The 27,500-nt window shown below is 44.7% G+C and overlaps 1 protein-coding gene across 10 annotated transcripts in view; it reads right to left on the bottom strand.

Moving 5' to 3' along the window:
- Nucleotides 1–27,500, bottom strand: part of LOC128695631 (guanine nucleotide exchange factor DBS) — a 773,026-nt gene that overhangs the window by 503,479 nt on the left and 242,047 nt on the right. For 8 of the 10 annotated variants that reach the window (XM_053786362.2, XM_053786361.2, XM_053786360.2 and 5 more), the window contains exon 2: nt 24,922–27,500. This exon is cut by the window's right edge and continues 611 nt beyond it. The exons of the other annotated variants lie outside the window; for them this stretch is intronic. In XM_053786362.2, coding sequence (XP_053642337.2) covers nt 24,922–27,496 — 2,575 coding nt within the window. In that variant the 5' untranslated portion in view covers nt 27,497–27,500. The remainder of the gene's footprint in view (nt 1–24,921) is intronic. 10 annotated transcript variants of the gene reach the window in all.

A 27,500-nucleotide genomic window follows, 5' to 3' on the forward strand; every position in this document is an offset into this window, starting at 1 on the left:
AAACATGGAGTGCTGAGGTGAATATGGAGTACTGAGGTGAACATGGAGTGCTGAGGTAAATATTGAGTGCTGAGGTGAACATGGAGTGCTTAGGTGAACATGGAGTGCGGAGGTGAAGATGTAGAGCTGAAGTGGGCATGGAAAGCTGATGTGAACATGGAGAGCTGAGGTGAACATGGAGAGCTACGGTGAACATGGAGAGGTGAGGTGAACATGGAGAGTTGAGGTGAACATGGAGAGCAGAGGTGAACATGGAGAGCTGAGGTGAACATGGAGAGTTGATGTGAACATGGAGAGCTGAGGTGAACATGGAGAGCTAAGGTGAACATGGAGAGCTGAGGTAAACATAGAGAGCTGAGGTGAACATGGAGAGGTGAGGTGAACATGGAGAGCTGAGGTGAACATGGAGAGCTAAGGTGAACATGGAGAGCTGAGGTGAACATGGAGAGCTAAGGTGAACATGGAGAGCTAAGGTGAACATGGAGAGCTGAGGTGAACATGGAGAGGTGAGGTGAACATGGAGAGCTGAGGTGAACATGGAGAGCTAAGGTGAACATGGAGAGGTGAGGTGAACATGGAGAGCTGAGGTGAACATGGAGAGGTGAGGTGAACATGGAGAGGTGAGGTGAACATGGAGAGCTGAGGTGAACATGGAGAGCTAAGGTGAACATGGAGAGCTGAGGTGAACATGGAGAGCTAAGGTGAACATGGAGAGCTAAGGTGAACATGGAGAGCTGAGGTGAACATGGAGAGGTGAGGTGAACATGGAGAGCTGAGGTGAACATGGAGAGCTAAGGTGAACATGGAGAGGTGAGGTGAACATGGAGAGCTGAGGTGAACATGGAGAGCTGAGGTGAACATGGAGAGGTGAGGTGAACATGGAGAGCTGAGGTGAACATGGAGAGCTGAGGTGAACATGGAGAGGTGAGGTGAACATGGAGAGCTGAGGTGAACATGGAGAGCTGAGGTGAACATGGAGAGGTGAGGTGAACATGGAGAGCTGAGGTGAACATGGAGAGCTAAGGTGAACATGGAGAGGTGAGGTGAACATGGAGAGCTGAGGTGAACATGGAGAGCTGAGGTGAACATGGAGAGGTGAGGTGAACATGGAGAGGTGAGGTGAACATGGAGAGCTAAGGTGAACATGGAGAGGTGAGGTGAACATGGAGAGCTGAGGTGAACATGGAGAGCTGAGGTGAACATGGAGAGGTGAGGTGAACATGGAGAGCTGAGGTGAACATGGAGAGCTAAGGTGAACATGGAGAGCTGAGGTGAACATGGAGAGCTGAGGTGAACATGGAGAGCTGAGGTGAACGTGGAGAATCTGCTGATGGTCCCTACTTAGTGTCGTTATATTACCTCCTTGTTCCTGATTCTGTGTCGCAGTTGCTTGTTATATTGTTATTGGACTTAGCAGTCGTTTTATTGCTCAGCAAGCTGTTCTGACTGCCTGGTGGTCAAGAAGTTAGTTGATGTGAGGACTTTGTCAGCCACTTGTTTAAGTCTAGTCGAGTCTTGAGACATAGCGAACTACTTAGTGCACTTACTCACATACACACACTTACTTGTATATATATGTATTACGTTATTAAATGTTAACAGTGTACTAGACGGTACTTATAAGCCATAAAAATGTGACATGTGCCTTCAGCACAATACTACTGTACACGAGAGAAGTGTAGGAACTTGTGTCCTATATTATATTCAATTGATTAATTTAATTTACTTTGATCTTATACCTCTAGATTTTGTTATTAATAAATTTATTAAATTTTAATTTCTCTAGTTAGTAGCCTACCAGTTGTAATCCTGAAGCACTAATAATTCTTATTGAATTCTAATGGATAATTGGACCAGGATACTGACTACTTGTTACGAAAACCCAGTAACAGGCTGGATGCTAGAAGGACAGTCCTTTCTAGTATTCACTGGAGGTCTCTATGCTTATTAGAAATCGCGTTTTTTGTAACATGAGGTAAACATGAAGTGCTGAGGTAAACACGAAGTGCTGAGGTGAACATGGAGAGCTGGGGTAAAGACTGAGAGCTGAGGTGAACATGAAGTGCTGAGGTAAACACGAAGTACTGAGGTGAACATTTAGAACTGAGGTGAACATGGAGAGCTGAGGTGAACATGGAGAACTGAGGTGAACATGGAGAACTGAGGTGAACATGGAGAGCTGAGGTGAACATGGAGAGCTGAGGTGAACATGGAGAACTGAGGGGAACATGGAGAGCTGAGGTGAACATGGAGAACTGAGGTGAACATGGAGAGCTGAGGTGAACATGGAGAACTGAGGTGAACATGGAGAGCTGAGGTGAACATGGAGAGCTGAGGTGAACATGGAAAGCTGAGGTGAACATGGAGAACTGAGGTGAACATGGAGAGCTGAGGTGAACATGGAGAGCTGAGGTGAACATGGAGAGCTGAGGTGAACATGGAGAACTGAGGTGAACATGGAGAGCTGAGGTGAACATGGAGAGCTGAGGTGAACATGGGGAGCTGAGGTGAACATGGAGAGCTGAGGTGAACATGGAGAGCTGAGGTGAACATGGAGAGCTGAGGTGAACATGGAGAGCTGAGGTGAACATGGAGAGCTGAGGTGAACATGGAGAGCTGAGGTGAACATGGAGAGCTGAGGTGAACATGGAGAGCTGAGGTGAACATGGAGAGCTGAGGTGAACATGGAGAGCTGAGGTGAACATGGAGAGCTGAGGTGAGCATGGAGAGCTGAGGTGAACATGGAGAGCTGAGGTGAACATGGAGAGCTGAGGAGCTGCCAGGAGGAAGATGTTTGAAGACTTATTTTTTTGTTCTGAACCCTAACTCAGCTGAAGCCTGAACCACTGTAAAACACAAGTGTGACCTAGGAGGTCACGGAGGAGAGGGAGGTCCCATGTGGGAGGACAAGGAGGTCACGGGACGTGAGACGAGGTCACGGAAGAGAGGGAGGTCACAGGATGTAGGACGAGGTGGTCACGAGGAAAACATGGAAGGAAATTTAATTAGAGAACTGGATAAACCAGGAGAAAGAGAAAGAATGAGAGGGAGGGGGAAAAAGGGGAGTGGAATAAGAGAGTAAAAGAGAGAGAAAGAGAGATGTAGGAAACAGCTCTTAGCTTGTAAATAAAGTAAGAAACCCTAAACCTAACCTTGTAGAAACCTGTGTAAAAGAGAGACAGACAGAGACAGACAGAGACAGACAGAGACAGACAGAGACAGACAGAGACAGACAGAGACAGACAGAAAGACAAAGAGAGAACATCTCCTCACACCTAGACCTCTGCTTCATTCCTCACATATTAATAAATTACTGATATATATATATATATATATATATATATATATATATATATATATATATATATATATATATATATATATATATATATATATATATCAGTCGACAGTACAAGAACACACAGTAACCTCTCCGAGAGGGGGAAAAAATAGGGCCGTGATGAGTAAATTGCCAATTACAGATGAAGTGGTGGCAGAGAGACTTGAACGTTGTGGTAGTGGGTCCACTTCCCCATTTTCCGGCAGTTTTAATAAGGAAAAAATAGGTTAATTTTCTCATATCTGGCAGTTTTAATAAGGGGGTCCACAGCCCCATTTTCTGATAAAATGACGAATGAAAATGGGTTTAATTTCTCTCGTAGTTTAAATAAGGGGTTCAATTCCTCATTTTCTGGCAGCTTGAGTAATACAAATGGGTTTAATTTCTCATTTTCTGACAGTTGAAATGAGGGGTAAAGTGTCCCCTATTTTCTTTCAGTTTTAATTAGGAAAATGGGTTAAAATCCTTATTTTCCGGTGGTTTAAGTAAGTGGATCCACTTCCCCATTTTCTGGCAGTTTGAATATGGTAAAATGAGTCCATTTTTTCAATTTTTGACAGTTTAAATAAAGAAAAAATCCCTTATCCGCAAAAATCCTCCATTTAATGGCGAACAAAAGACTTGTTTGGAAGAACAAGCTGTTGTTGGAACAATGTTTCTCCTGTGTAGAGCTCCGTAGTGGGCGAAACGTGCGACTTTCTCTTCTTTTTCCAGTTGAAAATGTTCCTTGAAGGGAAGGTGGTGCATGTATTCTGATGAAGGGCTACAGATCCAAAGAAATGAATCAGGAGTGGTCGCCTCTCATGAGGGAAAAGATAACGCTTAAAACCAGTCAAAGGTATATCCTAACATGGTGTTCACCGGGAGTGAGGCTTGCTGGTAACACCTCACACTTTCTCTCTCTCTCTCTCTCCTCTCTCTCTCTCTGTCTACACAGTCAACTTACTAGATTATATCTTAAGAGTTCTTCAGTTACGGCCTGGCGCTCTGATCGTTGTTTATAATGTTGTTTTCTTGGGAAAGAAAATATATATATATATATATATATATATATATATATATATATATATATATATATATATATATATATATATATATATATATATATATATATATATATATATATATATATATATATATATATATATATATATATATTTACATATATATATATATATATATATATATATATATATATATATATATATATATATATATATATATATATATATATATATATATATATTTACATATATATATATATATATATATATATATATATATATATATATATATAAAATATATATATATATATATATATATATATATATATATATATATATATATATATATATATATATATATATATATATATATATATATACATACTATCTGTATATACGTTAGGATATATATTAACATGGATTCAGAAATGTAACCTAGTCAATACATCTAAGTAATTATATCTTGGTAAATACAATTGGTTAAGTCCATACAAACATTAAAATTTTTCCGTTGCGTTCATCATCACTTCTTTCCTCCTTCATCCTCTCTCTCCTTTTCTTCTCCTCCTTCCCTACCTCTGCTCCTGCTGTACCACCAGTCACAAATATTCCAGTGAAACTCAACACCAACTCCTGCTGGGAAAAGTTGGTTTAGAGGAAACTTCTGGTGTGGGAGGGAGGGAGCGAGGGAGGGAGAGAAGGAGGGAGGGAGGAAGGGAGGGAGAGAGGGAGGGAAGGAGGGAAGGAAGGAGGAAAGGAGGGAAGAAGGGAGGGAGGGAAGGAGTGCTTAGAGTGACCCTTTAAGGTGAGTGCTACAGACTACATTTAAGGATATTCTCGTCCCTATGTGACAGCAAATCAGGTTGGTTCTGGCATCTTCTAAATTATTTAGGTAATGCTCTCTCACGTAACTTAGATGATTACATCTTACGTCACCTAGGTGATGGCACCTCACGTAATCTAGGTGATGGCACCTCACGTACCCTATATGATGGCATCTTACGTCACCTAGGTGATGGCACTCTCACGTCACCTATATGATGGCACATCACGTAACCTAGGTGATGGCACCTCACGTAACCTATATGATGGCATCTTACGTCACCTAGGTGATGGCATCTCACGTAACCTAGATGGTGGCACCTCACGTAACCTATATGATGGCATCTTACGTCACCTAGGTGATGGCACCTCACGTAACCTAGATGATGGCACCTCACGTAACCTATATGATGGCATCTTACGTCACCTAGGTGATGGCACCTCACATCACCTAGGTGTTGGCACGTCACGTCACCTAGGTGTTGGCACGTCACGTCACCTAGGTCCTGGCACCTCACATCACCTAGGTCCTGGCACCTCACATCACCTAGGCCCTGGCACCTCACATCACCTAGGTCCTGGCACCTTACATCACCTAGGTCCTGGCACCTCACATCACCTAGGTCTTGACACCTCACATCACCTAGGTTCTGGCACCTCACATCACCTAAGTCCTGGCACCTCACATCACCTAGGTCCTGGCACCTCATATCGCCTAGGTCCTGGCACCTTCCATCACCTAGGTCCTGTCACCTCACATCACCTAGGTCCTGGCACCTCACATCACCTAGGTCCTGGCACCTCACATCACCTAGGTCCTGGCACCTCACATCACCTAGGTCCTGGCACCTCACATCACCTAGGTCCTGGCACCTCACATCACCTAGGTCCTGGCACCTCACATCACCTAGGTCCTGGCACCTCACATCACCTAGGTCCTGGCACCTCACATCACCTAGGTCCTGGCACCTCACATCACCTAGGTCCTGGCACCTCACATCACCTAGGTCCTGGCACCTCACATCACCTAGGTCCTGGCACCTCACATCACCTAGGTCCTGGCACCTCACATCACATAGGTCCTGACACCTCACATCACCTAGGTCCTGGCACCTCACATCACCTAGGTCCTGGCACCTCACATCACCTAGGTCCTGGCACCTCACATCACCTAGGTCCTGACACCTCACATCACCTAGGTCCTGGCACCTCACATCACCTAGGCCCTGGCACCTCACATCACCTAGGTCCTGACACCTCACATCACCTAGGTCCTGGCACCTCACATCACCTAGGTCCTGGCACCTCACATCACCTAGGTCCTGGCACCTCACATCACCTAGGTCCTGGCATCTCACATCACCTAGGTCCTGGCACCTCACATCACCTAGGTCCTGGCACCTCACATCACCTAGGTCCTGGCACCTCACATCATCTAGGTCCTGGCATCTCACATAACCTAGGTCCTGGCACCTCACATCACCTAGGTCCTGGCACCTCACATCACCTAGGTCCTGGCACCTCACATCACCTAGGTCCTGGCACCTCACATCACCTAGGTCCTGACACCTCACATCACCTAGGTCCTGGCACCTCACATCACCTAGGTCCTGGCACCTCACATCACCAAGGTCCTGGCACCTCACATCACCTAGGTCCTGACACCTCACATCACCTAGGTCCTGGCACCTCACATCACCTAGGCCCTGGCACCTTCCATCACCTAGGTCCTGACACCTCACATCACCTAGGTCCTGGCACCTCACATCACCTAGGTCCTGGCACCTCACATCACCTAGGTCCTGGCACCTCGCATCACCTAGGTCCTGGCATCTCACATCACCTAGGTCATGGCACCTCACATCACCTAGGTCCTGGCACCTCACATCACCTAGGTCCTGGCACCTCACATCACCTAGGTCCTGGCATCTCACATAACCTAGGTCCTGCCACCTCACATCACCTAGGTCCTGGCACCTCACATCACCTAGGTCCTGGCACCTCACATCACCTAGGTCCTGGCACCTCACATCACCTAGGTCCTGGCACCTCACATCACCTAGGTCCTGGCACCTCACATCACCTAGGTCCTGGCACCTCACATCACCTAGGTCCTGGCACCTCACATCACCTAGGTCCTGGCACCTCACATCACCTAGGTCCTGACATTCCTACAGCACTCTGCTTCCGGATAAAAAAACTCAAAGCAACTCCGGATAATTGGGACAAAAATTCATCCGGACCATTTCCCGATACAGACGAAATCCGGTTAACCGAGAAGTCCTGATGGGTAAAAATTCGAGTTAATGAGGTCCTGAAAGGATAAGTTGTATTAGTAGGGTTCTGCCTGAGGTTCTTTAGGTTCTGCGTGAGGTACTGATGAGGTTCCTAACATTCTATGTGAGGTTTCTTCTGAGGTTCTACGTGAGGTTCTTGACATTATGCGACAGGTTCTTGAGATGTACGTGAGGTTCTTAAGGTTCTATATAATGTTATTGAGGTTCTATATGACGTTCTTGAGGTTCTACGTGAGATTCTTCTTGAAACAGTAAATATAATAATAATAATAATAATAATAATAATAATAATAATAATAATAATAATAATAATAATAATAATAATAATAATGATAATAATAATAATAATAATAATTATTATTATTATTATTACCACTACCAGTCCACCACACTACCAATACTCACCTACCATCCATCCGATCCACTACCACCTCCACCATCCATCCACCACCTACCACCACCATCCACCACCTACCTACCACCTACCACCACCACCACTACCACCAATTGTCACCACCACCACCACCACCACCAACCACCTCCACCAACCACCACCACCACCACCACCACCACCACCACCTACCACCACCCACCTCCACTACCACCACCACCACTACCATCACCACCACCACCACCTCCACCTCACCACCACTCACTCACTAGGATGAGGACCCACGAAAAACCAAACAAGATAAGACCACCTAAGTTGAACCACAACCACAAGAAATGAAACACGAAATTGTAAATGACTTGATGTGGGGGAAAGGTGGTGGCAGCTCCATCCCACCTAGTGGAGTAGTAGGAACAGTCCCATCCAATCTAGTGGAGTAGGAAGATCAGTACCAGCCCACCTAGTCTAGTAGGAGTATCAGTCCCAGCCCACCTAGTGGAGTAGGGGGATCAGTCCCAGGCCAATAATAATGGCAGCACCAGAAGCAGCAGTAACAGCAGCTATTGTAAAAAAATGTTATCTGCTAAACAGCAGGAGCAGCAATAACACCAGCAGCAACAGCTGGGTAGCTCCTCGCCAGACTAATTATTTTTTCAGTCCAACATATTTCGTACTTTAGACCTGGATTCATTATCCACAGACACGGCAGTCAGGTGACGTGTGTGTTGACCGGCAGAGCCACGGAAGTAGGAAGACACGACCGTGGACGTGGAGGGAAGAGAGGCAGACACATTAATGATATATGAGGAGAGGGAGAGAAAGCAGTGGAGAAAGTAAAGAGGGAGAGAAAGAAATGTTGAAAGTAAAGAGGGAGAGAAAGCAGTGGAGAAAGTAAAGAGGGAGAGAAAGAAATGGTGAAAGTAAAGAGGGTGAGGAAGAAATGGTGAAAGAGGGAGAGGAAGAAATGAAAAAAATAAAGAGGGAGAGAAAGAAATGGAGAAAGTAAAGAGGGAGAGAAAGAAATGGTGAAAGTAAAGAGGGAGAGAAAGAAATGGTGAAAGTAAAGAGAGAGAGGAAGAAATGGAAAAAATAAAGAGGGAGAAAAAGTAATAGAGAAAGTAAAGAGGGAGAGAAAGAAATGGTGAAAGTAAAGAGGGAGAGAAAGAAAGGGTGAAAGTAAAGAGGGAGTGGAAGAAATGGAAAAAATACAGAGGGATAGAAAGCAATGGAGAAAGTAAAGAGAGAGAGAAAGAAATGGTGAAAGTAAAGAGTGAGAGAAAGCAGTGGAGAAAGTAAAGAGGGAGAGAAAGAAATGGTGAAAGTAAAGAGGGAGAGAAAGAAATGGTGAAAGTAAAGAGAGAGAGGAAGAAATGGAAAAATAAAGAGGAAGAGAAAGTAATAGAGAAAGTAAAGAGGGAGAGAAAGAAATGGTGAAAGTAAAGAGGTAGAGAAAGAAATGGTGAAAGTAAAGAGGGAGAGGAAGAAATGGAAAAAATGCAGAGGGATAGAAAGCAATGGAGAAAGTAAGGAGGGAGAGAAAGAAATGGTGAAAGTAAAGAGGGAGAGAAAGCAGTGGAGAAAGTAAAGAGGGAGAGAAAGAAATGGTGAAAGTAAAGAGGGAGAGGAAGAAATGGTGAAAGAGGGAGAGGATGAAATGGAAAAAATAAAGAGGGAGAGAAAGCAATGGAGAAAGTAAAGAGGGAGAGAAAGAAATGGTGAAAGTAAAGAGGGAGAAGAAGAAATGATGTTGCCACCCCTACACATCTTGAAATGATGTTCTTTAAGCTCTGTATAAACACTAGTACCTCTGTACTAGCATGTGCAATGTACAGACCTCAGTGGCAACATGCAGACCCTATCAACTTCCTAATGGAAAATATTGACTCCCTTCTGCTACAACACAACTGTCAACATATTATAATTGTTGGTGACCTCAACCAGCACCTTATACAGAGGGACTTTGATGACCTTCTTGCAGTGTTTGACATGAGAAACTTTGTTGATTTCCCTACTCATATCTCTGGCTCCTCCCTTGACCCAGTAGTGAGTGATCTGGCAGAAGGTATAGTCACTTGTCAACCCCTCAGCTACGTTGGATCATCTGACCACAAGGCTGTTTTTACGACACTTAAGATCCCAACAGAACGAGGTGAGGAGTCCACACGCACAACCTGGCTATGGGAAAGAGGTAATTGGCCAGCCCTTTGCTCTGAGCTCGCCACCACCGACTGGAATGCTCTTCTCCAAGGGGATGTTGACAACCAAGTGAAAGCCTTCACTGGACACATCCTTAATCTACAACAAGAACACATTCCTCACCGGCAATATGTGACGAAGCCTACAGATCAGCCTTGGTTTGGCTTTCGTTGTAGAGAGGCTGCTACTGCTAAGTACAAAGCATGGTGAAGGTATAAGAGACATCCTACCACCTATAACAGGAACTTGCACATGCAAGCCTGTAGGCATATGGGTGATGTTCAAAAGTGGGCCATTGCTAAATGGGAGGTGGACACTAAAAGAAAATTAGCATCAGGTAGGGTAGGCTCCAAAACCTGGTGGTCCCTGATCAAGGACAGACAAGGTTATCTGCCTGATGAACTTATTCCACCTCTAAATCGACAGGATGGGACCACCTCTACTAGTAGTCAAGAGAAGGCGGACCTCTTTGCTGAACACTTTGCTACCAAAATGCAAGTTCCTGATCCATCAAGGGACCCTCCTTGGCTAGCTGCAAGAACTGTGTCAAAACTGTCAGTGGTGACAATAAGGCAGGAGGAGGTTCATTTCCTTCTTAAATCGCTTGACCAAGAAAAGGCTGTGGGCCCAGACAAGTTGAGCCCAAGATTGTTGAGAAGATGTGCAGACCAGCTAGCAGCACCTCTAACTCGCATCTTTCAGCACTGCCTAGTACAGTGTAAATGGCCCTCTCTATGGAAAGAGGCGAATGTAGTCCCTGTTCACAAAAAGAAGAGCAGAGCAGAAATCAGCAACTACAGACCAGTGTCACTCCTGTCAATCACTGGTAAGATCCTTGAGACAATAATCTCAAGACAAATGACAGAGTTTTTTGACTACCACTCACTACTTTGTGATCGTCAATATGGCTTCAGGAAAGGTTACTCTGCTGCTGATCTGTTGTTAAACCTCTCCACTAAGTGGCACCAGTCACTGGATGAATCCAAAGTCAGCTGTGTGGTAGCACTGGACATTGCTGGCGCTTTCGACCGGGTGTGGCACCAGGGCCTCTTAGCAAAACTTCAAGCACTGGGAATTGCAGGCTCTACGCTATGTCTCCTCAGTGACTACCTTCATGGTAGATCTCTAAGTGTAGTTCTCAATGGAACGGAATCAGCAAAACATCCTATTGGGGCAAGTGTTCCACAAGGAAGCGTGCTGGGTCCATTGTTATGGAATGTCTACTTCAACGACCTTCTTCATCTCATCCCAGAATCACATGCATATGCAGACGACTGTACACTGACATTCACTTATCCAAGAGAAGAAATGCCAGCTGCTCTAAGCTACATCAATCACCAGCTGAGAGCTATGTCAGCTTGGGGAAATAGATGGCAAATGATGATCGTCTCTAGGCACCATGATGGTAATGCTGGTGCAGTAGTAAGGATGAATGGGAGGGTGTTGGCACCTGGAGAAGAAGTTGATATCCTTGGGGTGAAATTTGACTCCAAACTAACCATGAAGAACCATGCTGTAAATCTTGCAAACAAGGCAGCCAGGAAGCTTACAGCACTTCGCCGTATCTCCCATCTGCTTCACAGTAGGGGTTGCAAGATCCTGTACGAGGCACAAGTACGCTCGCACCTTGAGTATGCTCCACTTTCTTGGTTTGCCTGCCCCCCCCCCTCTCATCTGCGACTGCTTGACAGAGTAGAGAACAGAGCAAGACGTCTCATCTCTCGCCTGGACCCATCCTGGATAGATCTGTCATTTCAGCAGAGCCTTCAACATAGGAGGGATGTGGGTGGCCTTACTGTTATGTACAAGGCCAATATTGTCAAAATACCACACTTGGATCCACTTCGAGGACAGCGTGAAACAAGCTTTTACGCCACAAGACGGGCAGAAAGCAGCAACTTCACTCTGGCTGTACCCTTCTCCAGAACATCACTCCATCTGAGATCATACATACCCAGGATGACTAGAGTATGGAACACATTCGTACAGCATAATGATGTCAACGAGATAAAGTCAGTTGATCAAATGAAAATGCTGGCCCACAGATGGCTCCAACTTCATCCTGTTTCCTACTTGTATGTCTCATAACAATAAAAATGCTTTCAAATGAGCTGATGTAGGTAACAGCTCTTAGCTTGCCAATAAAGTTAGGAATCCTTAACCTGTAAATAGCTGTCAATAAAGCTAGGGATCCTTAACCTTGTCAAACCCTGTGTAAAAAAAAAATGGTGAAAGTAAAGAGGGAGAGGAAGAAATGGAAAAAATAAAGAGAGATAGAAAGCAATGGAGAAAGTAAAGAGGGAGAGAAAGAAATGGTGAAAGTAAAGAGGGAGAGAAAGCAGTGGAGAAAGTAAAGAGGGAGAGAAAGAAATAGTGAAAGTGAAGAGGGAGAGAAAGCAGTGGAGAAAGTAAAGAGGGAGAGAAAGCAGTGGAGAAAGTAAAGAGGGAGAGAAAGAAATGGTGAAAGAGGGAGAGGAAGAAATGGAAAAAATAAAGAGGGAGAGAAAGCAATGGAGAAAGAGGAAAAGGAGAGAAAGGAATGATGAAAGGAGAGAGGAGGAGGAGGAGGGGAGAGAAAGGGAAGTTCACTTCTTTAACAAGAGAACCTCCGGTTTCCAAGTTCAAAGTTCAAACTTTATTTTTTTTTCAAGCTGGTAGTTCAGACATGTCAAAAAACATTCTGGAAAAATGACGTGAAACTTTATCCCACGTATCTTCCCCATCCATACCCCCATCCATACCCCCATAAATACCCCCATCCATACCCCCATCCATACCCCCATCCATACCCCCATCCATACCCCCATCCATACCCCCATCCATACCCCCATCCATACCCCCATCCATACCCCCATCCATACCCCCATCCATACCCCCGTCCATACCCCCATCCATACCCCCATCCATACCCCCATCCATACCCCCATCCCCCATACCCCCATCCATACCCCCATCCTTACCCCCATCCATACCCCCATCCATACCCCCATCCTTACCCCCATCCATACCCCCATCCATACCCCCATCCTTACCCCCCCATCCATATCCCTACCCCCATCCTTACCCCCCTATCCTTACCCCATCCCTACCCCTATCCCTACCCCATCCCTACCTCTCATCCCTACCCCCTTCCCTAATCCCATACCTACCCCCTATCCCTACCCCATCCCTACTCTCATCCCAAGCCCCATATCTACCCCCATCCCTACCCCCCATGCGATTCACGGCGTTGGTAGCCCCTCCCCCCATTCAAGTAAATAAAAACCCATAGGTTATTTACCTAATTATTGCTCCCATTAACCTATTATGACACAAAAATCGTTTGATGAAGGCAGATACCGAGAGAGTTTAGACGAGGCAGGAGCAGGAGAGGACCTTTATATACTGCTACTACTCCTGTTTAACGGGCATACTGCCTGTGTGGAATATATTGTTCAATAACTTCTGTTAATGGGTACATTGAATTTCGGAATTTACTATTAAATACTACTTTTTAACGTGTGTGAGGAGAAGTGGTACGATAGCTTCACAGGAAGGTCTCAGTGGCTGCCAGGTGCGTGAAAATGGGATTTAAGCGGTACGTTAGGTGAATGGAGAGTCCATAGCGGCTGCCAGACGCATGAAAATGTCTCTTAGACGGAACGACGGCTTCATGAACAGGTAACAACGGCTGCCAGGCCCATGAAAATGTGGCTTAAATGGCAGGATGGCTTCATGACCAGGTAAGAACGGCTGCCAGGCGCATGGAAATGCGGCTTAGGTGATACGTTAGCTGAATGGAAAGTTCATAGCGGGTTGCCAGGCGCATGAATGTGTCGCTACGTTGGCACAATGCCTTCATGAACAGGTGACAGCAGCTGCCAGGCGCATGACAGTGTCGCTTAGATGGCACGATAGCTTTATAAATAGGTAACAACGGCTGCCAGGCGCATGAAAATATTGCTTAGATGGCATGACTGCTTCAAGAAGAGGTATCAATGTTTGCCAGGCGTATGAAGAGGTCGCTGAAGGTGTTACGACAGTTGCCAGGCGTACGATGATGTCTCCTAGAAAGCACAAAATAGTTTCAAAAGCAGTTGCCCACATCTGTCAAAAAGCAAAACAACTAACATCTGTCTATAGACAAGACAAAAGCTATGATAAACACTTGCCAGATAGACAGAAACTAGGCAGACACGGGTTCTTCACCATTTCCGCAGACTGGATGCGAGAGTTGCGCTTCTGTGTCGCATGTTACGGACGGAAGATCAAGCTCCCATGTGCGGAATGACCCACCCAAATTTAGCGCGATGTGTTAATAATAATAATAATAATAATAATAATAATAATAATAATAATAATAATGATAATAATAATAATAATAATAATAATAATAATAATAATAATAATAATAATAATAATAATAATAATAATAATAATGATATATACACCGAGAAGTGTATTACTCTCAGCGAATATGCGTTGAGAGTTTACTTAAATCAAAGTGTCCTTGTCTAGTGGGATAAAAGTTCCAGCCTTAATGACCCTGGTGTAGTCACTAGGCTTTAAACCCCATTAAAAGCATTAACTAATGTAACGCTACTAATACTACTACTAATTATAATAACAATAGCAATAACAATCCATCACAATCACCATCACTCATACAATATCATGCAATATCTAAATTTATTCTATGTAATGTATTCAGTTAAGCATTTAAACTTTATTTTATGAATATAGTAATTTATTCAAAATTGTTTGCAAACATTATATTCAGTAATTTATTCTGTTTTTTTTAAGATGCTCTGTAACCTATTTTAAATTGTTCCTGTATAATTTATTCTGAAATTTATTCAATCTATATTATATGTAACTGCGACATGACTTCCCCATGAATGTGATAATTTCTTCCGTTCTTCTCAGCAATTGAGGTTTCATTCCACGTCCATTTGTCAACCATGACTATAAATATCGTTTCCTTACTAACGAAAACACTTCACGAAATAAATGTAATATTTTTAATTTGTTGGCCTTTTTGGACTATGAAGCTGACGGTGCTGATGGTGGTGCTAGGGACAGCACTGTGCTGCCTGGTATGTTGTAACTATTATCCCGCTAGAGGCAATCTGGTGCCATGCTCGCCCGACAGGATAGTTCTCATGATTCAAACTATTTTCCATTTACAGGAGCAAAATTTTCTCCTGGAGCCATAGCTGGAGGAGCTGGGTCACTAATGGGGTCACGAAGAGGTACCAGAGGCGTACCCACCTCGGGGGTCTGAACGGGTCCATGGATCACCTCAGGTCGAGGTTCTAAATGTGGATCAACCTCTGGAGTCTGAAAGGGATCATGGACCACGTCTTGTCGATCATCTAGAGTCTGGTGAGGCAGAACCAGACGATGATCTACCTCTGACACCTCTAGTCGAGGTGTCGGAGAAGGACGAGATCGAGCTGACACTGGTAGAGTGCCTCATCTTAATTACCTTCATCTCACTGATAATGAACTATGTTGCCAGACGTCTCACTTACTTGGGCATCCGTTCCACAAATAACCGGAACATAGGAGACTGAAACTTATGGCGACTTTTCGGCCCCACTTGATCATTTAACTACTGACACAGTCATGGTATTGTGCCTTTTTATTCTTTGTGTGTATACAGATAGCAAGAGAAGGCTGACCCACTGATTGACAGTCACTGGACTTGTTGACAGTCAACTGGACATATGTCTGTAGCTTCTCAGAATATTTTGATGCTGCAGGGCCAAGGAATCCCACTAGTGATAAGATGGTAAAGTACGTCAGTAGAGATGGTGATACCATGGGAGATGGTATGGTGATACCAGTGATGGTGGAATGGTCAGATAATTCCATGGGCGTTGGTATGGTGTATAGGCGAGTGCCTAGGGAGGTGTTGTACCAGTGATCACAATAATCTCAGGTAGGAAAAATGGTGTTGTTCTCTTGTATAGGTACAAGGACTATGATGCTCCCCAGCACAAGGTCCCCCTGGAAAGAGCAGAGTTTTTCTTCTCTCCTTCCCTTTCCCCCCTTACTTTTACTCTTCCTTTCTTTCCCTCTCTCTCCTCATATATCATTGTTGTGTCTCCCTCTTTTCCCTCCACCTTCACGCCTTCACACCTCCGTGGCTCTGCAGACAACCCAGGATTCACAGGAGTGCCGTGTCTGTGGATAATGAATCCAATTCCTGAGCGCGAAATATGCCGGCCAGAAAAGTAATTACGTACGACGTTTGTGAGAGCAGACGAGGAGCCACCCTTGTTTTCCCTGCTGCTGTTGTTACTGCTGTTGCTGTCTCGTATTTCCCCGCTATTGTTATTGGTGGTCATAGTGGTACGTGTCTTAATGACCTTGATCATGGTCTTACTGGGCCATGTTCCATATTTTGTTGATCCTAGTCTTACTGATTCTAGTTGTTCTCATCTTTGGAGCCCTTGATCACGAGTAGGTTCTTTATTGGTATTGATTCATTCATTCATTAGGGATTTGCCGGTACTTCCGGCCCGGGTCTTCTCCAGATGGCGACCCGGCTGTGGCCCCCGGATTGGGGGTGTCGTTCATCTTCTTCTTTCTTCTGTCTTCTTTCTTGGGCCCTCCGGGTGGAGGGTAACATTGGTATTGATGTGCACTGATCTTACTTTTCATGGTCATCGAGTCTCTAGAGTAGCAAACTTTTAAGCTGCGGTTTTCTTTGTGTGGTCGTCAAGTGCCTGTTGGACGACAATGAATGGTTGTGGTCCTTGATGGTTCTCCAAGTCCCTGTTGTCTGAGGACCATGACTGGTAGTGGTCTTCGATGGTTGTCACTGTATAATGTCTGAGGTCTTTGAATTGCTGTTGGAAGTTATACAGGTACATGTAATTCTGGCCGGTTGAGTACATATGATACTAGCCAGTTAGTGCTTGTTGTTCTGCCAAGCTGAATACACGTGGTTCGGGCTCGATGAGTACACGAGGTTCTGGTCAACTGTATATGTGGTTCTGTTCAGTTGACCACACGTGGTTTTCTCAGCTGAGTACATGTGGTTCTAACGAGCTGAGTACATGCCATTCTCGTTTAAATTGCCACTCAATTGGGATATTTTTATGCTTCAAATCTTTCAAACCATCTTCTATAGATGTCTCTCTTCTTCCATAATTTCCTCCTCAGTTATTCTTTTAACTCCTCTTCCCCTCCACCTAAGCATTTTCTTCTTACTCCTCTTTTACAATCTTCCCTCTCTATCTCTCTATCCTTGTACTCTTCTTTTAACTCCTATTCAACAATCTCCTCCTTCAGTAACTCCTAAAATTACTTTTCCTACTCCTCACGTCATCCACTTTCTTGCTAATTACCTTTCTCACGCCGTGAAAATAATGACACAGTTAAAAGAAGAGATATATCCTCATTATTTCTTTTCTTCTTGGGAATTTGGACTTCTGAATCACCTGAGAATTTTTTTAGGGCCCCTGAGATAATTGGCTGTAAAAGAGCCTTCATTGCTCTCTCTTTTCTCCTCTGCCAAGAGGAAAAGAGAGAATGAAAGCTCACGTTCAGAGTATTTACCTATAGAGTTCATTACTTTAATAAAAGTACGAGATGAGAGAATTAGCAAGTGCGTGTGTGTGTGTATGTAGCTTTGGAACCAGGGAGAAGGAAGAGAGCAAAGGCTAGAGAGAAGGATGAACACACGACACAAACATCTGCTGCATACTGCAGCCTTGAATCCACTCCATATCTCTTCAACACCACCCGTCCCCACCCTTCCTCACTTCCTGTACCCTCTCTAACAAGTCTTTCTCCTAATAGTTGCTGAGATCTTACAGTTACTGTCTCCGTTAACTTATTCACTTTCACTTCCTTCGTACCCACTGACGGCATTCTCCTTGCACCCCACCTGTCTCTTACTTTCACTGTCGCTACGAATAAGCGATGATCATGTATGTCTATCTCCCCTCTAAAAACAGGTATGAAACCAGGGGTCTACCCATTAACTTTCTCTTTCCTAATATATACTATATACAATAGTGCTGTGATTACTCTTATATCGTATCTCGTGTACTTATACAAAGTTTACTCCTGGCAGTCTGAACTTACCTGCCACGACATCTACAACAGTTAGTTTAACCCTGGCAGTCTGAACTTACCTACCACGTCATCTACAACAGTTTCTCCAACTTTAGCATTTGGGTGATCTACAACAATTATTTTCTCATTTGGTTTGAAACTCCCTCAACATTCGTTTAATGCCTCACAAAATCTCTTCCTCTCTCAATTACTCTTCTCTCTTAACTAGAGGGATAAACACTTACTATAACCCACATCTTACATACAAACCTTATTCTAATTCACATAATTCTTGAATAAATGTACTTCTACTACGTTTGACATTGCTAATAATTTAATATTATTGCTGCCCCCTTCCTTAATTCTAGTCTTCTGGAGCACATAGCTATTTTATCAAGTTTTGTCAGAATAAAAATGAAATCAATATCAGAAACGTAACAGCAGCAGAAACAGCAAAAGTAACAGAAATAATAGTAGCAGCAGCGGTAACAGTAGCAGCAGCAGTAACAGCAGCAGCAGCAGTAACAGCAGCAATAACAACAGCAGCAGCAGTAACAACAGTAGCAGCAGTAGCAGTAGCAGCAGTAACAGCAGCAGTAGCAGCAGTTGGTGCGGCCAGCTGGCCCAGTGGCAGCTCAGCCAGCGACTGTTGTATGAAAGTTAGAGGGAATAGTTTTACATAATGGAATGTGCCAGCGCTTAAACATTTACTGGCAACTCGCGAACATCCATCTGTCTGCCGCTCTCTCTCTCTCTCTCTCTCTTTTTTTTTTTTTTTTTTTTTTTTTTTTTTTTTTTTTTTTTTTTTTTTTTTTTTTTACACATGGTTTGACAAGGTTAAGGATCCCTAGCTTTATTGACAAGCTATTTACAGGTTAAGGATTCCTAACTTTATTGACAAGCTAAGAGCTGTTACCTACATCAGCTCTCTCTCTTTCTCTCTCTCTCTCTCCTCTCTTTACAGAGTTAGGTTAAGAGTTCCTACTTTTATTTACGACCTAAGAGTTGTTACTTACCTCATCTCGTTTGAAAGCCTTACCTAGCATTACCTTTAATAAATTTGTATCGTTATGAAACATACAAATAGGGAACCAGATGAAGTTGGAGCCTTAAGCCACTCAACTACGTCACATTGGAAGCTAAGTCCCACTCGTGGACAGCGACCAACGTGGGGTAGAATCCTGCGAATCCAACGAGCTGTTGGAGTGTGAGCAAGGAAATATTTTGTGAAGAGATTCAGAGAAACCGGCTAGCTGGACTTGAGTCCTGGAAAGGAGGGGTTTGGGATATTGGCAGTTTGGAGGGACGTCTAAACTGTCGCATTTGAGCGCCTCTGCAGAGGCAGTGATCATGTATGAGTGATGGTGAAAGTGCTGAATGGTAATAAAAGTTGTACTCACCTAGTTCTGGTTGAAGGGGTCGGTTCACAGCTCCTGGCCCCACCTCTTCACTGAACGCTACTAGGTCACTCTTCCCGCTCCGTGAGCTTTATCATACCTTTTCTTAAAGCTATGTATGGATCCTGCCTCCACTACATTACTTCACAGACTATTCCACTTACTGACAACAATGTGACTGAAGAAATACTTCCTAACATCCCAGTGATTCATCTAAATCTTCAACTTCCAATTGTGACCCCTTGTTGCTGTGTCCCATCTCTGGAACATCCTGTCTCTGTCCACCTTGTCGATTCCTCTCAGTATTTTGTATGTCTTTATCATATCTCCCCTATCTCTCTTGTCCTCCAGCTTTGTCAGCTTGATTTCCCTTAACCTCTCCTCGTACGACATACCCCTTAGCTCCGGGACCAGTCTAGTTGGAAACCTTTGCACTTTCTCTAGTGTCCTTACCTGCTTAGCTAGGTGTGGGTTCTTAAGTTTGCTATAAGCTCGTAAGTTGCCGCAGTTATTTGGTTGATGTGCGTCTGAGATGTGCCCGGTGTTATACTCAGCACAAGGTCCTTTTCCTTGAGTAAGGTTTGTAGTTTCTACCACCCTAGACTGTACTCTGTCTGTGGTCTTCTTTGTCCTTTCCCAGTCTTCATGACTTTGCAGTTGGTGGGGTTGAACTCCAGGAGCCAGTTGCTGGACTAGGCCTGCAGTCTCTCCAGATCCCTTTGTAGTTCTGTCTGGTCCTCGTCCGATTGAATTCTTCTCATCAACTTCACATCATCTGCAAACAGCGACACTTCGGAGTCTATTCTTTCCCTCAAGTCTTTCACAAATATCAGAAGCAGCACCGGTCCTAGGACTGACCCCTGTGGAACCGCGCTCGTCGCAGGCGCCCACTCTGACGCCTCGCCACGTACCATGACCCTCTGTTGTCTTCCTGATAGTGCCTTCCCTGCCATCCCTGTCTGGTCCTCTAGTTCTTGCACTCATTGGTATTGGTATAGATGTGTTTTTTTTATTCTTGTATACCAATCATTGGTATTTGTATAGATGTGTTTTCCTATTACATGTAATATATGATATTACATGTAATTGATTACATTATTTGTTGAGATGTAATATAACACATCGTATTTGTTATATTTGGATGCTTTCATCGTCGATTCATTAATACCTATGACTATGTTGGTGCGCATGAGTGTGCTTGTGTGTGTGTGTTATTGTGTGTGTTGGTTTTATAACACAATGATTTATTATATAGTCTATATACTTACCCATGTGTGCTTGCCATTTGTATATACAACATAGTTAGACATGTTCTTTAATAATGTATAATGTGTTTGTTTATTATGTGGACGGATCTTGTTAATGTAATTTGACTACAGGAAATACTTTATAACCAATGTTAGAAATCAAACTGTTCCATATTTACATAATGTACGAATTGCACTTGTAGTTTGTTTTGTAAGCAGTTATAACCTTTACCATTTTAAGTTTAGGGAACAGATGTATCATTGTAGTTTATGCTTCATATTCTTACGTGTTGGAAGATTCATACTTTTGGATAGTATTATAGATGTGTTAGGGTTAACTTAATTTATTGTGCACTCTTGTGGTTCTGATTTTATGTTGTACTTTTCAGATAGGGGGAGGCTCTGTCTGGGGAAGGGGGGGTTCTGTCTGGGGAAGGGGGGGTTCTGTCTGGGGAAGGGGGGTTCTGTCTGGGGAAGGGGGGGGTTCTGTCTGGGGAAGGGGGGGTTCTGTCTGGGGAAGGGGGGTTCTGTCTGGGGAAGGGGGGGTTCTGTCTGGGGAAGGGGGGGTTCTGTCTGATGAAGGGGGGGTTCTGTCTGGTGAAGGGGGGGTTCTGTCTGGGGAAGGGGGGTTCTGTCTGGTGAAGGGGGGGTTCTGTCTGGTGAAGGGGGGGTTCTGTCTGATGAAGGGGGGGTTCTGTCTGGTGAAGGGGGGGTTCTGTCTGGGGAAGGGGGGTTCTGTCTGGGGAAGGGGGGTTTCTGACTGGGGAAGGGGGGTTTCTGTCTGGGGAAGGGGGGGTTCTGTCTGGGGAAGGGGGGTTCTGTCTGGGGAAGGGGGGGGGTTTAGTTTGCAGGTTTACGGTATATAACATACTGTGCTCTTTTGACTTAGTACCTTATGACGTTAAGTCATAGTACAGAATATCTGGCTTTACTTTTGATTTAGTTAGTGCGAAAGTTTGTATCAATTCTCTCCTTAATTTGGTTACTGTTTGTGTTTTCATTAGATAATATTTGTTACATGATGTATAATTATTTATATTTGTATGTGGTATTATATGGCCATGGAAAGTTTAGTACATTTGTTGACGGATAAGGCCTGTTTGTTATTTTTTATGTGCTGTGATGTACTTTTTAAATAAAATATGAAAAAAAAGTTCTTGCACTAGTCTCTTGTGTGGAACTGTGTCAAACGCTTTCTTACAGTCCAAGAAAATGCAATCTATCCACTCCTCTCTTTCTTGTATTACTGCTGTCACCCTGTTACAGAACTCCAGTAGGTTTGTGACACAGGATTTCCCGTTCCTGAAACCGTGCTGGCTGTCTTTGATAAGCCCATTCCTTTCTAGGTGCTCCACCACTCTTCTCCTGACGATCTTCTCCATGACTCGGCATACTATACATGTCAGTGACACTGATCTGTTGCTTAGTGCTTCGTGTCTGTCTTCTGTTTTAAAAGTTGGTACTACATTTGCTGTCTTCCATACGTCAGGTAGTCGACCTGTGTACTCACCTAGTACTCACCTAGTTGAGGTTGCGGGGATCGAGTCCGAGCTCCTGGCCCCGTGTGTGTGTGTGTGTGTGTGTGTGTGTGTGTGTGTGTGTGTGTGTGTGTGTGTGTGTGTGTGTGTGTGTGTGTGTGTGTGTGTGTGTGTGTGTGTGTGTGTGTGTGTGTGTGTGTGTGTGTGTGTGTAGAAGAGGCAAAAAAAAAAAGCCTAAATTTTTATTAGGCGTTTATTCTCATCCAGTGTGACGTGTCTCACCCTCACTCACAACACATGAGGCCTATGTCTCACCCTGACTCACAACACATGTGGCCTATGTCTCACCCTGACTCACAATACATGTGACCTATGTCTCACCCTCACTCACAACACATGTGGCCTATGTCTCACCCTGACTCACAACACATGTGGCCTATGTCTCACCCTGACTCACAACACATGTGGCCTATGTCTCACCCTGACTCACAACACATGTGGCCTATGTCTCACCCTGACTCACAATACATGTGACCTGTCTAGCAGTGTTGCCATGTGTAATTACTGTTCAACCTCCTTATAATAAACCCCCAACTATAACGAACTATTTAGGAAGATTCTCAGTGTATCCATCAACGTATTTTACTCTATACTAATGTAACTCTATACATAGAGTTTCCTGATATATTGCAATCTGCAATGAATAATAATTATTTGCAACTCAATTATAATTGAGTTGCAAATTTAATTTACCCAGTGGATTTTTTTTTTATTTCAGAAGTTCGTTATATCGAAAGTTTGTGCAGAATTCGCTAAAACCGGTTCATTTTGTTTTTATTTAGTAAGTTTTTTTTTTTACTTTTTCTCAGTTATGTGATGTTTAGTTATGTGATGTTTAGTTATGTGATGTTTATTTGTGTGTTCTTTAGTTATGTGTTCCTTAGTTATGCGCTCCTCCTCGGAAATTATGTGATTCTTGTTTTGGTTCAGTATCAGTGTGAAGGTGTGACGCCTCTCTCTCTCTCTCTCTCTCTCTCTCTCTCTCTCTCTCTCTCTCTCTCTCTCTCTCTCTCTCTCTCTCTCTCTCTCTCTCTCTCTCTGTGAGTGGTGGGCGAGACGTTGTTTATTTTGCCTTCTGCCAGAACACTGTATCATCCATAATTTTTTTTTTAGCAAGTCGGCCGTCTCCCGCCGAGGCAGGGTGACCAAATACCATTTGTCTCCATTCACTCCTATCTAACACGCTCACGCACGCTTTCTGCAAGTCCAAGCCCCTCTCCCACACAACCTCCTTTACCCCCTCCTTCCAACCTTTTCGAGGACGACTCCTACCCCACCTTCCTTCCCCTACATATTTATATGCTCTCCATGTCATTCTACTTTAATCCATTCTCTCTAAATGACCAAACCACCTCAACAACCCCTCTTCAGCCCTCTGACTAATACTTTTATTAACTCCCCACCTTCTCCTAATTTCCACACTCCGAATTTTCTGCATAATATTTACACCACACATTGCCCTTAGACAGGACATCTCCACTGCCTCCAACCGTCTCCTCGCTGCTTCATTTACCACCCAAGCTTCACACCCATATAAGAGTGTTGGTACCACTACTTTCATACATACCCTTCTTTGCCTCCATAGATAACGTTCTTTGTCTCCTCATATACCTCAACGCACCACTCACCTTTTTTCCCTCATCAATTCTATGATTAACCTCATCCTTCATAAATCCATCCGCTGACACGTCAACTCCCAAGTATCTGAAAACATTCACTTCTTCCATACTCCTCCTCCCCAATTTGATATCCAATTTTTCTTTATCTAAATCATTTGATACCCTCATCACCTTACTCTTTTCTATGTTCACTTTCAACTTTCTACCTTTACACACACTCCCAAACTCATCCACTAACCTTTGCAATTTTTCTTTAGAATCTCCCATAAGCACAGTATCATCAGCAAAAAGTAACTGTGTCACTTCCCATTTTGTATTTGATTCCTCGTAATTATTATAATTATTAATTATTATTGTTATTATTATTATTATTATTATTATTATTATTATTATTATTATTATTATTATTAGTAGTAGTAGTAGTAGTAGTAGTAGTAGTAGTAGAAGCGTAGTAGTAGAAATAGTAGTTTTTAGCACTGTTGGCATACTCACGCACATGAGGGCGTGCACACACACACACACACACACACACACACACACACACATATATACACACACACACACATACATCCATACATACACACACATACACACACACACACACACACACACACATACGCACACATACACACACACACACACACACCTACATACATATGCACACACACACACACACATCCGAGAAAGAACGCACATACGCTAGCGATCACAAGTAACACACAACATTAGATAAACATTTAGAATTCCATGATAGTGATCCCAAATCTTTGTTAATATCGGTTGTCATAACAACAACCATGTCCTTAGCTCAGTCATTCCACGGGTGAGTTGGGAATACTGCAGCCCTGCATGCTATCTTGGAGACAATGGAATGTACTTACAACTGACGGAACACGGACAGCCTGGCCGGTCAGAGACAATGCCGCAATTAGTTGACGGAGGATCGAGCCTTCACCACTCCCTGCACTGAATGATTAACGTGGTTTTAACACTTCATAAAATACAACCATTGTACACTTACCTCTGACAATGCGTAGCTTGAGGCGTCCCTGGTGAAGGAAGGCGTAAGGTAGGTGCAGCTCCCGGCCCTGTGTCATTATCTTGACGCCCTTCTTGCCACAGCTCACGGCTGTGCCCTCACCCCAGTACCCAGAGTCTGGCCCCTTCGTGGAGGATTCGCTGCTGCAACTGTCTCCTGACGACCACGTCAGCGATGACAACAGGTATGGAGGCAGCGGGGAAGGGTACTGGGAGTTTAGGGGGGGCAAGTCGAGGTATGGTATGGGTTCCTCGCTTGTCTGACCCATACTTCGTTTATTGTTGTGGTCTTCCTGAGTGATTTGCGAGCACTCGTCTCGCACGGTGTCGAGCACACTCTGGGGAATACTGTCACTGAAGACTCCGTTGGTCAGTTGATCTTGTGACCAGGAGAACGCCTCGTGTAGAGGGTTCTCCATCACCGTCCAGGTAGTGTCCTCCGTCTCCAGGTAGTTGGTGGTAGGTGTCAGGTCTTCAGGAAATGTGTCACCTGGCGTCTGAACTCTTTCCGAGAGTCCAGGCGTCGTGTACATGTCTCCCTTCTCGCTCTCCTCTTTGACTATGTTTTCCTCAATGTTGAGCCCATTACTAAGTCCCATCTGACAGTCATCATGTCGCTGGTTAGGTTCCCCCACTTCCAGTTTACCGTCAAACTGCCGTGATCTGTTACTCTGCTCCTTCATGCACTTGGATAGAGGTTCGCTCTCGTCACGAGTTCGCTCTCTAAATCCTCCAAAATTGTCGCAGTCTTCAGGTAGGTCGAAGGTCACAGAGTGTCCCGCCGAATCGGACCTTTTGCTCCTAACCTGACCTCTGTGTTTGAGGTTTGACCTGAGGTTAGTAACACCAGACATGATTGCGGCAGCTGCAGCAACAGGCAGAGCGGGTCGTGTGTTGTGAGTGGGGAGAAGAGGCGACGAGATGTCTGCCATACCCGGGGTCGATGCCGAGAGCCTCCCGTCAGAAGAACTCGTTACTTCCTGGAGGCAACTGGGCGCCGAGTCACTCATCCCAGCCACCAAGTCTGGCCCACCGGAGGTCACCACCGCTGTGTAGTCCGTGCGGAAGGTCATACAACTGTTGGTCAGCTCGCAGAATCCACGTGGAGTCCCACTGAATATGTTACTGCTACCGCTAGTCACCTGAGTTGAATCGTGCATGTGAAGGTTAAGATGAAGTTGAAACTCCGTCGTTGACGCCCTCGATGGCGATTCTTCATCTTTGATATTAGAACTTCGCAAACTAGAGCTGTGGATAACTTTCCCTCCCTCATTCCCTTGAAGGTGGGAATATTCTTTGTTGGTTCTTACAGCCTCGCTACCTGGCGGCAGGTTGATTTTCCTTCGGGAGTTGGACCGCCGTATAGCCTGCATTGAAAGCCTCCTGTGTAATGACATCCTCGAAGTTCCAGGGTCACTAGGATGCCCTGGAAGAGAACTACGTCTCGAGCAAACCCTTGTGGCTTTCCTTGCTCCATTCTCTTCGCTGACAGAACTATCTCCTATTCTACTAGCTGCTGCTACACGATTAATTCCATCTTCAGAGGTTAATCTTCCCGTGTCCTCATTTTTTGTCAGTACAGCCGCAGGAGACTTGCTCTGCTGATCTACAATTTTAGTTCCTTGGTGAGGAGATAGTGTCCTCAACTCAGCACATACAAGAGGACTGGGGTTAGGATATTGCAGAAGAGTAGCCGCGAGAGTGCAAGGCTCGGGAGATGATGCCTTTAACTGTGTATCCACAAATGAGTTAGGAGTTTTATAGGGTTGTTCCAGGATATTACCCGCTAGGGTGTCAGCCCCGCGACAAGGGTGGTCCAGGTTAGTAACCTCATCACTGCAAGGGTCAGGAGATGATAATTTTAACTGAGTGCCTATAAAAGAACCAGAGCCGGGGGAAGAATGAGTAACGTCAGGTTTGCCAGCGTCTGGAGACGGTAATTTCAGGTGATCACTTTCGTGAGTGCTTGGAGCTTCCTGCTTTAAATGAGAGACTGCAAGAGTGCCAAGTGCAGGGAACTGGCGCTCCAGTAAAGTACCCAAATGACTGCCAGGATCAGGAGATAACTGCTTCAACTGAGTGCCTTCATGGGTGCCAGGAGATAACTGCTTCAGGTTAGTACCCACAAGAGTGTTATGATCTAGTGAGGGGTGTTCCAATAGAGTACGCAGTTGACTGCCAGTGCCAGGAGATGACAGCTTCAAGCGAGTACCTTCATGAGTACCAGGAGATGACTGCTTCAAGCGAGTACCTTCATGAGTGCCAGCAGATGACTGCTTCACGCGCGTGCCTGCCCTAGTGGCACTAGTGTGAGCTCCCTCCACACAGCTCACACTGCGGCGTAGTGGTGGCACATGCTGAGGTCTGGCTGGCTCGTGGGTGGGGGAGGTGTAGAGTGATCGTGAGGGCCGCGGGGAGGGGTACGGTGCCTGGGTCCTGGCACGGCGCCCCCACGACCTCCACTGGTAGGAGCTGCGGGGGTGGTCGTCCTCAGGGGTAGAGTCCCTCCTCTCTGGCACCAACCACTCCAGTAGGTGCCACAGCCGCCAGGAAGACATGATG

Source organism: Cherax quadricarinatus, chromosome 42, assembly GCF_038502225.1.
Source record: "Cherax quadricarinatus isolate ZL_2023a chromosome 42, ASM3850222v1, whole genome shotgun sequence".
In the NCBI taxonomy this organism is placed as follows: Eukaryota; Metazoa; Arthropoda; class Malacostraca; order Decapoda; family Parastacidae; genus Cherax; species Cherax quadricarinatus.